The sequence below is a fragment of the Rana temporaria genome, chromosome 6, assembly GCF_905171775.1.
Source record: "Rana temporaria chromosome 6, aRanTem1.1, whole genome shotgun sequence".
Taxonomy (NCBI): domain Eukaryota; kingdom Metazoa; phylum Chordata; class Amphibia; order Anura; family Ranidae; genus Rana; species Rana temporaria.
The window spans coordinates 47484371-47502788 of record NC_053494.1 but is presented as its reverse complement, the minus strand read 5'-3'; the positions used below and the strand labels follow the sequence as shown (position 1 = coordinate 47502788).

General features: G+C 42.1%; 1 protein-coding gene across 3 annotated transcripts in view; it reads right to left on the bottom strand.

Annotated features, from left to right (window-relative positions):
• Window positions 1-18418, bottom strand: part of PDGFA (platelet derived growth factor subunit A) — a 108796-nt gene that overhangs the window by 70904 nt on the left and 19474 nt on the right. For 2 of the 3 annotated variants that reach the window (XM_040356776.1, XM_040356778.1), the window contains exon 3: window positions 2756-2869. In XM_040356776.1, coding sequence (XP_040212710.1) covers window positions 2756-2869 — 114 coding nt within the window. The remainder of the gene's footprint in view (window positions 1-2755; window positions 2870-18418) is intronic. The other variant, XM_040356777.1, reaches the window with a different exon arrangement.

Sequence of the window (18418 nt, the reverse complement as noted above, 5' to 3'; positions counted from 1 at the left end):
AGCATTTAAACGCGGCAAAACGGACGTTTTAAACGTGGGTTACTATCTGTCAAGTTTAATCATTTAGGAGCAGTTGTAAAAACGTCCCGTGTATATGGAGCCTTAAAGAGAAAGGAGCTCAAACAAACACAACATGTATTTACTATATAAGTAGTGCATGTTCCCTTTGCAAGGGAATTTTTACTTAGGTTAGTGAGTGTGGTCAAGATTCACTTTTGTTTGCACATGATTGGTTGATGAAAGTCAGCTGAGCTTCACTTCCATCACTAAGGTAGGAAAAAATTCCCTTGCAATGTAAAAATTCACTTTGCTAAACAGCCGATTTGCCTTTAGTAAATCAGCCACACTGTCAAGGGTACTTATGAAAGGTCCCCTTTTATCCACATGGTTTAAATAAAAGCAAAAAAATATGACTAACTCCTTATGAACTACTGAACTATTGTCTAATCCCGGACACTTTGTTCTTTTGGACACAGATGAAAAAAATGTAAAAAAAGAATAAAAAATATAATGTGAAAAAAAAAGTTGATGTACTGAATGCCATCTTTACATTCACAATTAAGCATTTTTATAAAAATGTGTCCTTTAAACTGCTTCTCGCTCAAAACACTAATGCTTAACTTAAAGCGTTACCCCAACACTTCATTTTCCTGATATGAGCCTTCTGTACCATGTACTTGTATGAAAAAGTATCCTGTTCTCTTCGTATTGCTGCCTTTGTGTGAAAGCTCTGGTGTTCCTGCTAATCCCTCTGACCACATTAGGCAGGAGAGCACACCGTGGTCAGTTCTCTAGCTGTGCTGGGAACACAACCTACTCTCCTCCAATGATCAGACTTGTCCTGACACACCCCTACTGCACAGCCATTCAATGGGAAGCTCAGTGTACTGCTTCTTCTCCTCCCCCCAGCTCTTATGCAGCTGAAAACAGAGGGAATGTGATCACTTATAAAAAAGGTATTTATAATGTTTTTTTTATATCTATACAAACATGTTTTGCCTTTCATTTCTATTTTAAACTGAATGGGTTTCATTACAAGGTGATCGTTTACAATCCCTTTAACCCTTGCTTAAACTTGAAAACAAACTTTTTCACTCCTCAAACATGTAAACATAGTACCTTCACCATAATTTGCTCCATTGGCCGTTTCATGCACTTTCCTTTCCCCAAAACTTGAAGCTCAAGGAAGCTAAACAGCTCTATTACTAATATTCAAGTTTACATTTTTTAAATAAATAGTCAGATGCTGCACCTTTCGTCTCATCTTAAGGCCCGTACACACGATCCAATTTTATGGCCATAATTGTCTGATGGATGTGTTATGTCGGATAATCCGACCGTGTGTATGCTCCATCAGACAATTGTTGGCTGAATTAACGACAACAAATGTTGGCTGTTCATGCTCACCAACTGTCTGACAATCAATCTGTTATACACACAATCCGTCAAATCCGTCCAACTAAAATCCAAAGTGCAAACACGCATGCTCAGAACCAATGTTAAACATTAAGACAACATTAGCAGAAAGTGCCCAAAGGGTGGCGCTAAAGAGTAGAAAAAAAACACATATGGATACTAGAACTGATCCCCCTCCATCACAGCTGGAGGGAGTGGAGGAGAAGCCACGGCACTGCATGAGGGGGCCTGTGTATAGACATCTATGCTCTACCCAATTATTTACCAAAATTCTCCTGGAATAAACTGCCATTTAGCCAGACAGTTCTGACTGCTGGACCCTATAGCAATCATGTGATATAGCTGCAACACAGTATTCCCACATGCCCCTTATGCAAACTCAGGCTCAATAGGGCTCAGGCACATGGGTGATTTGGGTCTTACAGAGGTTTTTTTTTTTTTTTCTTGATGTCCCAATGTAGAGTATACGATTTCCTATGATCTGTGCCCATTCTTGCCACACAGAGTTGATCCAGCACTGAGCAATCCTCTTTTATTGTTCAGTGAAAATTAACAGACTTCCAGATAAAACCATGTCTAAATAAAAAGTCCTTTCCTCTCTCCTTGCTTTGAGTGACAGGTTATTTACATATTTACCTTGGACATGTGTATCATATGTTATGTTATGTTTATCATAATATGAGGTGATCCACAGTATAAAAAGTGAGAAATCCACCCCTCACCCACATAACACATCCTGGTAATATACAATGAACTGTGAATCACCTCATATTATGATAAACATAACAAAACATATGATAAACATGTCCAAGCTAGATATGTAGATAACCTGTCACTGAAAGCAAGGAGAGAGGAACAGACTTTTTATTTAGACAGGTTTTATCTGGAAGTCTGTTCATTTTCACTGAACAATAAAAGAGGATTGCTCAGAGCTGGATTAACTCTGTGTGGCAAGACTGGGCACAGATGATAGGAAATCTTATACTCTATATTGTGACATCAAAAAAATAAATACATTTTTTTGAGGTTTACACCCACTTTAAAGAAAAATGGGGGGGGGGGGGTTAATTGGGTGCCAGATAGGCATAGGTGTAGTGTGCATCCTACTGCCAGCAGCCTGTCAAAATTAGTGGCAGGCTGAAATACTTGACCACTCTTTCAAGCAGTACTTGTTTATTGCCGTATGCGTTCATGTGCAGATTTGTATTTTGATTTGCAGAGACATCTTTTTGTGATTGTTTAGACAGAGTATCTCAAAGCCGATAACATTTAAATCTCTTGATTAAAAAGGAGGAGAAGAATAAAAACTCCCATCGGGTATTTAACCGTCCTCACTTACCAATGCTTCTCTTCCTGCGAATAGGCGCAGACCTCTTCTCCTGTACATGTCTGTTGTGATAAAAGTTGTGTGTCTGGGTTTTTACGTTTCCTCCAGAAAATTCATCATTCCCTGCTGAAGACAAATATAAAACAAGGTCAACATAACTTAGTCTAAGGCTCCGATCACACAAGTGCAATTTCAGATGCAACTTAAGTCCCATAAAAATCGCATGACAAGGACAATCTCATTGCTTTCAATGGTGCCCGTTCACATCAATGCCACTCAGCACAGTGCAATTTTGAAAAAGGGTCCTGTACTACAGCGGTGAGAATCCAGTGCAATTGTAGCTACATAGAACATGCAGATCTTATAAAAGGTCCATCCAAGTTGCGCTACATAATTGCACTGAATATCAAATCAAAGTCAGATCGCACCAGTGTGAACCAAGCCCAAATCCAATAAAACACTGGGTGGTTGGTCTACAAAAACTAGAGAGTGCAAAAATCTTGTGCAGCTGTGCATGGCAGCCAATCAGCTTTTAGGCCCCTTTTACACTGGGGTGGTTTTAAGGCGATTTTAGCGCTGAAAATAGCCTCTGCAAAGCTCCTGAAAACCACCTCCCATTCATTCCAGTGTGGCTTTTCACGCTCGGGCGGTGCGCTTGCGGGACATTATGAAAAGTCATGCAAGCAGCATTTTTGAGGCGATTTTTGGGAGTTCTGTATTTAGCGCTCCCAAATCGCCCTGCCCATTGGAATGAGAGTGTCGCAAAAGGGGATTTTTTAAACCTTTTTTGTGGTTAAAAGCCTCCCGCTAGTGGCTAAATAGCAGCGCAAAGGTGCCGCTTAAACAGTACGAGCGGCGCTTTAGCGCTAACAGCCAGCGCGTTCAGTGTGAAAGGGGTCTTAACTTCATCTTGTTCAAGTAAAGTGGTTATTATTTTAGGCTTCCCTGTAAATATAGTAAATATCTCCTAAAAATGTACAGTTTAGGAGATATTTACCTAAGCAGAGCCAGTGATGTCACTGGTGCATGCAAACTGCGTAATTGAGAGAGCCATGTCGCGGCCATGACTCCAGCGCATTCTCGGGAGTGACAACATCATGGCTCGGTCAATCAGATGGCCACAGCTTGCGAACCCGGAAGGAAAACCGGGTGAAAATGGAAGTCCTGTCAGCAGTGACAGTGTACCGCTGGAGGGCATCATTTTCCAGTAAGTCCTTAATAATGTGCTAGTATGCGTTGCATACTAGCACATTATGAGGTTAACTTGCAGGGAGAAGATTTTCATTGCGGGTTACTACCGCTTTAAGTTTTGACAATAAAACCTGGAAGCTGATTGGTTTCTATGCAGAGCTGCACCAGATTTTTCACACTCCAGTTTTAGTAAATCAACCCCTGTGTCCCTAAATGAAAATTGTATGTAACTGATGACTGCACAACAAGTCCAAAATTAGGCCCTGTTCTCACGTGTGATTAGGACCAGTTTGTGACTTCAGGTGGCAAGAATAAATAGATTCTTGCAGCCAGTATTACAGGTATTTATGGTTATCTGCAGCTCCTCTGTCCAAGTGAATGGATGACGGTGATGACTGTCCGCGGGTAAACGCACATGCAGTTACCTATGGGATGCAGAACGATTCATTCAGCCTCGAACATCCATTCTGTAATAAATGCATGTGCAGATTATTGGGAAAAGCAACAGTCCCCTTCAGTAAAGGCTGAATGGCTGCCGCTGTTCACATACACCTGTCATCCTAGCCGCAAGAATCTGCTGATTTATGGAATCCAGTGTATGCCCCTATTTGCCCATGTAAAAAAGGGTTAAGTCCAGCAAAAGTTTATTTTTCACATTAAGAAGTCAGAATATTTAAATAGTGAAAGATCAATCAATTTTATGATAGAAGCATCCCCAATTTACTGCATTATAAGATATAAGCTGTATTATAAATGTGAATATGTGGAACTTCAGTACAATCGCAGCATAAACAGGCAACATTTTAGAAACTGCTTGATACCTGAACCACATTTATCTGTGGAACAGGCTTTATTGTCTTGTGGTAGAAAGTAGAAATTTAACCAAAAGTCATGTTTTCCATGATGCTCCTATCTAGGGCATTGCACTGGGCAAAAAGGTGCTACAAAATACAAAAATACCTCAGGCCGGGCACCCACCAAATGCAGAAACCACAGCTATTTTGCAGGAAACCTCAAGTTCTCTACATATGCGGCAGAAAATGTGGAAATAGTTACTTGTGGTGATCTTCAGATGCCGCAGAATGGATAACAGCTCCTTGGTCACGTACAGGGCCTACTGCCCCCTGAACCACAGCAGCCCAGATGTAAAAGCAGAGCGTTTGAGCACTCAGTGCCGTATGAACTAGCCCTTGAGCCTCGTACACACGACTGAGGAACTCGACGGGCGAAACACATCGTTTTCCTCGTCGAGTTCCTTGTTAGGCTGTCGAGGAACTTGACAAGGCAAGTTTCTCCATTCCCGTCGAGAAAAAAGAAGACATGTTCTCTTTTTGGCTCGACGGGATCCTCGACAGTTTCATTGTCGAAAAATGTACACACGACCGGTTTCGTCGGCAAAAAAAAAATCCCAGCAAGTTTCTTGCTGGTTTTTGCTGAGAAACTTGGTCGTGTGTACGAGGTCTAAGACAGATATAAAATGCACTGTAATCCCAATATAACCAACCACCAAATACCTAATGCCAACCTAGCCCCCATAAGCTGAAATCCTATTGGTTGGTATGGGTTGCTCATAAGTTTTTCCCAATGGTAACAAAAAAAAAAAAGATTTATTTTAGTAGCCATACTGTAGATAGGCCAGCAGCTATATAATACCACAACGAAATGTGCTAAAAAAATTATAGTTTGAAGCATTGTCTAAGCAATTTAAGAGAAAATCTTACACAAAATGTATTTAAAAGAAAGCAAACAATGGTATGAGTAGACCAATCCCGTACATAAGAGGGAGATCCTAAAAAGTCTCCAGAAACAGTTGTGGTGGTTAAAAGAGCAGAATTTCTGCAGTAGAAGTTTTGGCACACAATTTTTGGCAACACTAGATTTGACCGCATGTGTTCTTTTGGCAAACACTGATAAAAGTGTATTGTATCCAAAAAAAAAAGCCAAAACTCCTTAAAGAAAGTCTTATGGCCAATACAGATGTTGAAAACAATTTGTACGAACTTGTCAATTCTTGTATATGCCTCCAACATAGGAGGGGATTTATTCAAATGGGAGAATGCAGATGGTGCAGCTCTTCATTCATAACCAATAATCAGCTTCTGGGTTTTATTGTCAAAGCTTAAGACCGGAGCGTATTGCATGCGCTATAGCGTTAAAAATAGTGCCTGCAAATGCCCTTAAAAATCTGTCCCCATTCACTCCAGTGTGAAAGCCCGAGGGTAACAGCGCCCCGCTAGCGGCCGAAATGTGCCACAAATCCGCACATAGCGTCAGCGGTAAAAATAGCGGAGGTTTACCACCGACACTATGGGAGGCACAGTGTGAAAGGGCTCTAACTGAACAAGCTGAAGTTAAAAGCTGATTGGTTACCCGTACAGCAGCACCAGATTCTGAGTGCTCCTGCTTAAAGCAGAAGTGAACCTCCGCTTTTTGGATCCCTCCCCCCCTCCGGTGTCACATTTGGCACCTTTCAGGGGGGAGGGGGTGCAGATACCTGTCTGAGACAGGTATTTGCACCACTTCCGGGTTCTGACTCCCACGGGGCATCAAGCCTTGTTATGTCCCCCCCACGCTGTCTTCTGGGAAACACTGTTCCCAGGAGAGAGCGGGGACCAGTGAGGGCGCGCCGCGTTCATTGCGCATGCGCAGTAGGGAATCGGGCAGTGAAGCCGCAAGGCTTCACTTCCTGATTCCCTCACCGAGGATGGCGGCGGAAGCGGCCGAGGACCGAGCGATTCTATCATCGCGAGCACGCTGGACAGGTAAGTGTCCATTTTTTAAAAGTCAGCAGCTGCTGTATTTGTAGCTGCTGTGCTTTTAAAAAAAAAAAAAATCGGCGGAACCTTCGCTTTAAGTAAATCTCCCCCATAGAGTTCACACCACATTTGTTCAACAATTTTAAACATTACTGGGATATCTGGGATAATAAAGAACCCTATAGGGGGTTGGGAATTGTAGCATTAACTATGAATAAGTGCTTCTCCAATGCCTACAAGGTGCATGCTGTGCTTTTTATCAGCATTTTAAGAACTTTCATTATCTGCACAGACGCAACCAAGATTTCCATCAACAAGAATTGATGCGTGTGCACTTGTAAGCACTCATTGATACCCACATTGATCCATTAAAAATGCTCAAGAATGCTGCAAAACCAATATGCATTAACCCTTAAAGTTGAGCTAAAAGCCAATTATTATTTATTTTTCATTTTAGATATTGTAAGGGAGGGTTATAACCCCTGTCAGGCTATCTGTGCCCCATTGGGGAGATTTCCCTTCACTTATTGCCCCATAGCCTAAACAGGAAGTGAAATGAAATCCCTCCAAAGTGAGGGAATCCCTGGTTGTCACCAGAGAAACAAAATGTTAATGCTTTGATGAAGGCTTCACAGCCGAAACGTGTCAGCACATAGCCTGTACACTTGTATCCATGTAACAAATAAAGTACTTTTATTCAAGAGCATCCTAGTTGCCAGCTTTCCTGATTCAAACCCTTGGTTGTCACCAAGGTCACCAGAACTAGAGTCCCCATTGGAAGATTTCACCTCTACTGCTGTTCTGGGGACAACCCAAACAAACAAGGCCTTCGGGCCAGTTCACACCAGACGCAGTTCCGTTCAGTTCCGTGCACATTTTTTCTTCACTTAAAATGCATGCACAGTGTTTTCCATGTATTCCAATGGCTCTAGTTGGCTCTAGTTCACACCATGCAGTCAGTTTCCGGTGCAGAAACTGACCGGAAACTGACTGCATGGTGTGAACTAGACGGGCCCTTAAAGCGGAGTTCCACCCAATAATTGGAAGTTCCGCTTTTTGGGATCCCCCCCCCCCCCCTGGTGTCACATTGGGCACCTTTCAATAATACAGGTATTTTCTCCCACGTCCGGGCATAGATCACCTACCCCTCCCCCCGCTGTCTTCTGGGAGACACACAGGTCCCAGAAGACATCAGGGACCAGTGGGATCGCGCAGTGTGACTCATGCCACAAGGCTTTGCTTCCTGATTCCCTTGGCGAAGATTACGGAGGCAGCACCCGAGAGCCGAGGGAGAGATCGGCTTTGGGTGCCAACATCGCGGGCGCCCAGAACAGATAAGTGTCCATATATTAAAAGTCAGCAGCTGCTGTGTTTGTAGCTGCTGACGTTTAATATATTTTTTGAGGCGGAACTCCGCTTTAATGTTCACATGTTGTCCTAAATGAGTCTGTCATGCATGCGTGGCACATGCTCCTTGGCCTTTAGTCATTTATAAAATGTCATAAGTGTCATTCTGCGTATGCCCAACACATTTATACCAAATTATCAGCTCTAAAGACCTACAACAAAACGAACCAATCAAATGATCTAATCATAGGTGGACATGACGCACTAGTAGTTTAGCATCACTGCCTAAGAATGTCCTAGTACAGGCATACCCCACTTTGAAATACACAATGGGGTTTATTTACTAAAGCTGGAAAGTGCAATATCAGGCTCTCGTCTGCATAGAAACCAATGAGCTTCCAGGTTTTATTACCAACGCTTAATTGAACAAGCTGGGGTTAGAAGCTCATTGATTTCTATGTAGAAGTGAGCCTGATTTTGCACTTTCCAGCTTTAGTAAATAAACCCCATTGTGTATTTCAAAGTGGGGTATGCCTGTATGTCAGGGCTCAAGTCCTGCGGGAACACGTGGGAACGGAGTTCCTGCACTTTTTTCACAGCAGGAACTTAGTTCCCTTTGCAGGACTAGAGCAGCCGAGCCGCCCGAGCCAAACCTTCACCAAGCGGCGATTCCCAGCTCGAGTCACTGTCAGGGGCAGGCGAACCTTAGTAATCCTTTATGTTACTGGCCGCTTCCAGTATATGGATACATGCGAGTATTTTGTCACTTCCTCGATGCCGCAATGTCTCCTGGGAGCTTTTGTCATTGTTCCCATGAGACATTGCGGAGGTCTGCCACGAGTTATCACGGGATTTAGAAAGAACTTGCTTCTACACTTTCAACACGAGTCCCAGGAGACATTGCGGCATTGAGGAAATGACGGAATGGCCGCACACTACCCGATGAATCCATATACAGGAAGCGGCCATTAACAAAGGATTACTAAGGTACAGTGGATCGTAAAAAAAAACATGCGGTTTAGTAATCATGCATATGAGCGTATCCTTTTTTTTTTTTGGTGGGGGAGTGGATCTTGGGTGGGAGTTCCCACACGTTTTTCCCCAGCACTTGACCCCTGCTGTATGTAGCATGTAAGCAGGAAAAGGCTGCTTCCATCAGCACCTTCTCCAACAGGTGTTTTCCTTTATGACAAATCCCCTTAGACTTCATACAGCACATGGCCTTTGAACTAGCTCAACACAAAAGACTTTGATTGTACGTTTATTGTTTCCATATTCTAAATATCTCATTCTTTTAGGCAAGTGCGGGAGGAGGAATTGCCAGCAGATAATTTAGAACGGTTTTGTGGCAAGCAACCAAATAGTTTCACTTAAATTTTTTATGGCCTGATGTACTGACAATGTTTGGAGAAGGGATAAAGTATACGACAATTAGTGCCGTCATGTTCCATAATGTATCTGAAAATGCAACTTGATCATTACCAACAAAATGGCAAAATGGAGAGCAGCCAAATAAAAAAAAAGGGGGGGGGTGGGAGAAGAATTAAAGGTGATCCTATGTAGAATGATTTGGCGTTCGTTTTAACATCTGCCAGGAAACACAATTACATTTTCAGAAGCCCAGAACAAAGTCGCCTTCAACTGATTTATGAAGCTGGGCAGACAAAACATGATTGAACTCACAATAACTCATGTAGACCAGTAGAAAAAAAATTCACATTATTTTCACGTCTATCTAATCAAATGGAACTCATTCCAGTGTTTTTTGTTTTTTTTTTCTATCCATTTCCTGCTATTACCCAATTTACCGTTTTTTTATGACTCTAGCATATAAAATGTTGATCAAACAAGGCAGTTACCCGTAAAACTGGTACAAGTAACCTAAGTGAAATAAAAAATAAAAGAGCACAATTAGATTAAATGACTAGACTAATGACTCCTTTTTGGCCAGTAGCCCATTTAGCCTGCTTATTAGGCCTCGTACACACGATAGGTTAAACAGAGGACAACGGTCTGATGGACCGTTTTCATCGGTCAAAACCAATCGTGTGTGGGCCCCATAGGTCATTTAACCATCGGTTAAAAAAAAGCCAACCTGCTTTAAATCCACGTATGCTCAGAATCAAGTCAACGCATGCTTGGAAGCATTGAACTTTTTCAGCACATCGTTGTGTTTTACGTCACCGCGTTCTGACACGATCGTTTTTTTAACCGATGGTGTGTACTCGCGACGGACCATCAGTCAGCTTCATCGGTTAACCAATGAAAACGGTCCATCAGACCGTTCTCATCGGATGGACTGATCGTGTGTACGAGGCTTTAGGGGAAAAGTTTACAGCGTCTTCGTAAAGGGCCCCCACCCAACTAATACTCACCTTCCTAGTGCTCCCCCACCACTCCAGCCGGCACCAAAATCCCCAGTGTTGACTGGTGTCGGATGCTGTGGTGGGTGGTAATGTCACTCCCTCCATCAGTCCCTGGGCCGATTGGCTGCTACACCTGCACTGTCACATGGGAGGAAGGTGCATGCTCTCCCATACCCATACTCCCATATAAAGGTATTTTACCAGCTAAAGAAGCAGAAGTAAAGGCTGGGGAGACCAGGCAACATAGGTATTAGTGGGTTAAGCCGCGTACACACGATCGGAATTTTCGATGGTATAAAATCCGATGGAATTTTCCGTCGGAATTCCGATGAAGCTGACTTCCATCAGTCTTGCATACACACTGTCAGGCCTCGTACACATGGCCGAGTTTCTCGGCAAAAACCAGCAAGAAACTTGCTGGGAGATATTTTTTTGCCGAGAAAACCGGTCGTGTGTACATTTTCGTCGAGGAAACTGTTGAGAAACTCGACGAGCCAAAAAGAGAGCAAGTTCTCTATTTCCTCGACGGGAATGGAGAAACTTGCCTTGTCGAGTTCCTCGACAGCCCAACAAGGAACTCGACGAGGAAAACGATGTGTTCCGCCCGTCGAGTTCCTCGGTTCTGTGTACGAGGCTTCACACTAAATTCTGACTGCCCAAAATGCGGTGACATAAAACGCTACTACAAGCCGAGAAAATGAATTTCAATGCTTCCGAGCATGCGTCGACTTGATTCTGAGCATGCGTGGGATTTTTACTCCTTCGGAGTTGCACACAGACGATAGGAATTTCCTATAGTTTTTTTTTTCCCATCGGAAAAAAATAAAACATGTTCTATTTCTAAACACAGACGGAAAAAAAGTCCAATGGGGCCCACACACGATCAGAATTTCCGATGAAAAAAGTCCATCTGACTTTTTCATCGGAAATTCCGATCGTGTGTACGCGGCATTAGGAAGGAGGTCCCTTTAGACAGACCCTGTTACTTTGTCATGAATGGGCCGACTGCATGTGTCTGTATGGGTGGCTGGATATACATGGATGTCTGTCTGTTTACACCTGGTTCAGTTCAGGTTCATTGGATCGAATAGCCAGACACAAGTTCTAAGGCCTCGTACACACGACCGAACTTGTCTGCTGAAACTGGTCCGTCGGACCAGTTTCCGCAGACATGTTCGGTCGTCTGTACGGCCGACCGGACAATTTTCCGGCGGATCGGACAGGTTTCCAGCGGACAAATGTTTCTTAGCATGCTAAGAAACATGTCCGCTGGAAGCCTGTCCGTCGGACATGTTCGGTCGTCTGTACGACTCACTGGACATGTCCGCTCGGCCGAAAGCCCTTGCATGCGTCGAAGTGATTCGACGCATGCACGGAAGCATTGACCTTCCAGGGTCGCGCACGTCGCCACGTCATCGTCGCGGCGACGGCGCGGCCATGTCACCGCGTTCGCTGTCCGCGGGAAATTTGGGACCGTGGACCGTTTTCATCGGACATGTCCTGTCGTGTGTACGAGGCCTAAGGATCCCCTATGGAGGTGGCCCATGGAAAAGAGGCCTAAAGCTGTACTCTAGGTACCAGATTTTCAATGTCAGCATATTCTATTGCTAAACTAGGAAGACCTGAGCTATCACAAGAATAGCAGACCTAAAGGTTTATCTCTTGACAGGAAACACATTAAAGCAGACCTTTGCCCATAAACACAACATTCCATGTTGCCTGTAGCCTCGCATTCACATCCCGAAACATCATTAATACACTTGTGCAGGAAAAGTTTTTTGTAAATTTACAATTTGTCCCCACACTTCCTGGTTTCCAATAGGAACTGGTGATGTAGCCAGGGCCTCACAGCTGTCTTCTATAAATCACCAGTGCCTTCCAGGGAGATCCTGCTTGGTCTTTTGCACGCATCCTAATGGACCTGGGGTGGTCTGTTATCATTCTAAAACAAGCAGCACCAGATCTCCTACAGCACATGCACCAATCTCACACATGAGAAGTTCAAGACCTAAAACAGTTGGTTTTTGAACAATAACCAGCCCGCCAGGCCTTGTATGGCACTTGTAAGAGTGCCATATATGCTGTAGATCTGGCACAGCTTTACATTGTTGACTAACAAACTACACCAGACCTCCTCCTCTGACCTGCTGTTTTTTTACCGACAGTCCCATTCACTTTAATGGGAAGGCTGGTGATGCAGCAGTAACACAAAGTGAGGGACGTTATGGCAGCAGGTGAGTGGATGCCCACTAACAGGCTCTGTCATGTTGATCAAACAAGGCAGTTACCCATAAAACTGGTACAAGTAACCTAAGTGAAATAAAAAATAAAAGAGCACAATTAGATTAAATGACTCAAAAAATAGGGGTGGGGAAGAATGGGGAAGGAAAGGACAACTGGAACACAAAAGGGGGGAAAAAAGAGAAAGAGAAGAAAATAAGGGAAAGAGGGGGGGAGCGGGGAGGGGGAAAAAAAAAGAAAAATATAAGGAAGGAGGGAGGGGACAAGATACACTAGAGAAGAGCACTCACATGAGCCACATCCGTATATAGTAGAAACAAGAAAAAACACAAACACCGAAGTGAGTGGTAGTCGGACTTTGAGGCAAGACGGAAGTATGTCTAAAATATATTATTTATTACAAAAATGGAAAAAATTATTACAGCACAGATGGAAATTCAATAAAAAACTATATAAATCATTGATTAATTATGTACAAATCCTTTGAAGTCGCCTACGCGTTTCGCCGTTGGGCTTCCTCAGGACGAGACAAGAAGGATTTTTTGCAGTATACAAATATTGTTTTCACAATCTGAAACAATATGTATCAAGTTAGTACAGCATAGAAACATTTTTAATGTCATTTTTAATTTAATAGTAAAACCATTAAAAATGTTTCTATGCTGTACTAACTTGATACATATTGTTTCAGATTGTGAAAACAATATTTGTATACTGCAAAAAATCCTTCTTGTTTCGTCCTGAGGAAGCCCAACGGCGAAACGCATAGGCGACTTCAAAGGATTTGTTCATAATTAATCAATAATGTATATGTTTTTTTATTGAATTTCCATCTGTGCTGTAATAATTTTTTCCATTTTTGTAATAAATAATATATTTTAGACATACTTCCGTCTTGCCTCAAAGTCCGACTACCACTCACTTCGGTGTTTGTGTTTTTTCTTGTTTCTAGATTAAATGACTAGACTAATGACTTTCCTTTTGGGCCAGTAGCCCATTTAGCCTGCTTATTAGGCCTCGTACACACAATAGGTTAAACAGAGGACAACGGTCTGATGGACCGCTTTCATCGGTCAAAACCGATCGTGTGTGGGCCCCATAGGTTATTTAACCATCGGTTAAAAAAAAGCCAACTTGCTTTAAATTTAACCGATGGATTCCTAACCGATAGGTCAAAACCGAAAGGAATATTCCTGAATTTTGTTTTATCTCATGGTTACTGTGAAATTTTGTGAATGCATCAATGCAGGGCATTTTATCTCAGCTTGCAGAGCTTGGATTCATTGAATAAGTTTACCAAAAGTTTAAAATTGCAGAATGTAGAGCCTCATGCTACAAAGCTGAGCTCAATTTCATGCTGAATAAACTAAATTATTAATGTATTTTAAATAGAAAATTATCTTTAGATTTTTTACTCCAAAAGCATTTTATTAAAATAAATTTGATTAAAAATCAAAAAAATCAATTGAAATGAAAAAAATATTTTTCAAATCATTGATTTATATCCACCCTGATTCCTACTCAAGCGAGAATATCTTGGCATGCCTTGTGCAATGGAGACTTCAGGAAGTCATAGCCAGCTCCCATAGAAGATGGCAGCACCAAAAAGCAGAAGCCTGGCGAAGAACTGGTTCCCAAGTAGACGATTTTTTTTTTTTAATTCATTAAATTAAATTCTGGAGTTTTCCAATCAGAACAATACAAAGTATCATCTGAGTAAACAGTTGCAGTTTCATTCCATAAAATGCCAGCCAAAGGAAAACACCATGTGCTTACTGATCTACACTGACTGGCAGATGCCACTTGTATACCTGCCAGTCTAAAAGGAGATATGAAAAAAAAAGTAGTTATTTCTGAGCAGCGAGTTACAGTCCACATATAGCGCATTCCGACCAAATCTCTTCCTGTCCTGCTGTCGTTTTATTTTGGTAGCGGAAAAAAAATGCCACTGGCTTCCTCGGCTTGCATTCAGGCTGTGGTATGATAATGCTTTAATAGCAAGTTATGTGTTATGACATAATGTAGGTGGGCCTAGGCGTTACTAGGGGTATTTCGGGACACACATGTGCCCTAGAATACAAACGATTCCTTGCAGTTATTGAGGTCAATCATCTGGCAGTAAAAACAAAGTAATATCCTTGGCCGGGTCTCTGGGCACTTGTAAATGCAGCACTGATCTTTTTTTTTTTATATATCCATTAGCAGATATTGATCAGATACAAAGTCAATGTTATTACAGTCCATGGTTACCAGCAAGATTCTCTCTTAAAGGTTCATGCAGACGGGGCTTACACAACCATTTCAGATGCCTGACATAATTTCCCAGCTCTTTCCTGTGCCATGTACAGCCAGCCATACAAGTAATAGGCTGTACGCGGCTGTGCTTTGGTAAACGCTGATGCTTCTTTGCAACTGCATTTATCCTTGCATGCAATTTCCCAAATGCAAATGTTTTGTTGGTCAAAAAATATGTTAGATGCACATGCATTGGTAAATGCTGATGCACAAAATCATCCCATTTACCAAAGCACAACTGTTTACAGGAGCAGATGTGGCCTGGAAAGCACAGGGAAAGTATGCCAGGCATGCTGGTGTGAAGCCTCGTACACACGACCGAGGAACTCGACGGGCGAAACACATCGTTTTCCTCGTCGAGTTCCTTGTTACGCTGTCGAGGAACTCGACAAGGCAAGTTTCTCCATTCCCATCGAGGAAAAAGAAGACATGCTCTCTTTTTGGCTTGACGAGATCCTCGACAGTTTCCTCGTCGAAAAATGTACACAGCAAAAGTGTACAGAGTTTCCTCGGCAAAAAAAAATCCCAGCAAATTTCTTGCTGCTTTTTGCAGAGAAACTCGGTCGTGTGTACGAGGCCTAAGCCCTTTGTATATGAACCCTTAATACCCAATCTGTACTTAAAAAAGGAAAAGTGAAATCTGGTTTCTGTGGGTGAGACGGGCCCTTTTCACACATGGCCCAGTGACTCCTTGGAGGAGGAGACACGTCTTCAAACACTGGTTCAAAAACAGACAATCAATCAGAAACACACTAATGAAGTCATCAAATTGCTCATGCCTACTGTCATTATGATCCCCGTCAACACATGTGCATACAGTACATTGGCTTCTAGCACTGCCTTTTTTTCTGAGCGTTGCTTTATGAGGGATTACTAAAGGATCATATTAGGAAAATGGAGGTACTTATCCTATCCGCAATTAAAAGATACATTTTCAAAGGACTTTGCTGCCGCAGGCATGAATGAATGAATGAATGAAAACTTATATAGCGCGGCACATGCGAACTTAATCGCCTCTGGGCGCTTGTTGTTCCTGTCTCCTTTGGTATCAAAAGAGATGAGTCTTGATCTTTCTCCTGAATGCCAAGTGGTTCTCCTCCAACCGAATGCTGGTTGGTAAAGCGTTCCATAGTCTGGGACCCTGGACCGCGAATCTCCTTTCTCCTTTGGATTTGTAGTTGGCATAAAGTAGAAAGTTGCACATACCCACTTTAAAAGGTTGAATGCCCAGGCCCTTCTGACAGGCAAGGCTGGCACACCTGTGTAGTGTCAGAGTTTAGCAGGAACAAAAATTGTCTCTGGACAGCCGCACTCTGAACAAATTGTAGCCTTTATTGAAAGAAGGACATCACTACAAGTCACAGCAAAGTAAAATATAACCCAACTGCTGACGCGTTTCGCACTGAAACTAGTGCTTAGTCATAGCTGTGACTAAGCACTCGTTTCAGTACGAAACACGTCAGTGGTTGGGTTTTAATTGCGGGAAATTCCCGCGGAATCCGGGACGGTTGGGAGGTATGCAATAAGGGACATGCAAATGTCAGCACTGAAGCTTTTGCCCTTTCAGAAAAAAAAAACTGAATATTAGGGCCGGTTCGCACCGAAACAAGTACATTTCCATGTGGTCCAGTTTTGCAGCCCAGCTGCAAAACACGCTAGAATGTGGTAAGAGTAGTGCAAGCATTTCCTTTTCAGAACACACTGCACCAAACCGCATGTGACATCATACTATGAGATTTCAGAGTGGAGAGGGGATTCTAATTCTTGTCAGTTTTTATTGCTGTCTTTGCCCCCGATAGGGAGATCTCCCCTCTTTATTTGTCCTGTTTACCATTATCATTGAAAGTGAAAGTAAAAGAAAATCCCAAATTGTGAGTTGTCCTCAGAAAAGTAATAGAGGGGAAATCTTCCAATGAGGACAATAGTTCTGGTGACCTGGGGTCCCCAAGAAGTGACCTTAATTTTCAGGGATTTCCTCTCACTTCCTGTTTGGCTATGAGACAGGAAGTGAAGGGAAATCTCCGCAATTGGACACAGATGGCGAAAAAAAATCTGGCAGGGGTTATAGCCCTCGCTTTTTTTTTCAAAATGAAAAAAAAAAGTTTTGCTTAGACCCCTTTCAAACTGAGGTGCTTTTCGGGCACTTTCACACTAAAAAAAGCGCATGAAAAGCTCCCGAAAACGTATTTCCATTAAAATCAATGTATGCTTTCACACTGTGTGTTGACAGGCCGGTGAAAAAAACACCTCTCCATTGAAATTAATGGAAAGCTCTTCAAAAGCGCCTGAAAAGCACTTCAAAGGGGCTCAGTGTTTTACTGGCAGTTTAGAAGCACCTCCGTGTGAAAGGGGCCTTATAGTTCTACTTTAAGCAAACCAAAACATTAACTTTAGTATTGGGATTATCATGACAAATATAACATGTCAAGGCCAACAACAAACAATACTGCGCCATAAACTTTTGCACCTCAGAAACAATGGTCTTAATAAATCAGCCTGTTTATTATTATTGTGCCAGTCTTCATTACCCACTGCAACCAGGTTCCTTGGACTTCTCCATGCAGTACAATGAGAATAGAAAGGAAAACAAATATGGTATTTATAAACTAGGTATACAAGAGCACCACAAGTCTCCATTGCCTGTAGAACCCCAGGTAGTTATTTTTCTTAATTGGAATTTAGTGGCTATAAGCAATGGACCTTTTTCTCCATATCATATAATAATAATAATAATAATAATAATAATAATAATAATAAAAAAAAAATCACAATACCATAAATATGGTAATTCATATTTTTGCTATTCAATTTTTGCTTTATAGCCTATTCCTGCATTCTCAAAAACCAAAAAATAAATCATAACACATACTTAAGCCATACATACTTTTAGAAGTGGGGGCACTATAAAGCTCATAATCAGTTTTAAATATTTTATATATTGCCTATGCTAAGCCTATCCCACAGAGAAAGGTTATATGCATATGGGAGCTCCTTCATGAATTAATCAGACATGTGAGGTTGAAGATAGGCATTCATAAGAGTCCTAATTAGAGTTATTTAAATAAATGTGAAATCGATGAGAAATGTGTGTTTCAGCAACATCTCAAAGCCCTATAGCACATTACTAGCTACACACTGCTTAGGTGCCATTTTGTCAAATATCTATCTTATGGGGGGGGGGGGGGGAAAAAATTAGCCTTTGTAGTATATCTGCTACTAAACCAAATCTATTGCGTTATTTGGATTTTTAGAGGCAGACAAAATTTGTGCCATTACTAGTCAAGTCTGGTACAAATTGGTGCCAAAGTATCAGCCCCATAAGGTACAGAAAATAATAGGATATTTTGAGTGACAGATCCCCTATTATTGGTAATAGCTCAGTCAACGGTGGTGAACCCTTTCATGCCTAAGCCTATTTCTGCCATTTGTTGCTTACAAGTTAAAATCTGTATATTTTGCTCGAAACTTATTTAGCACCC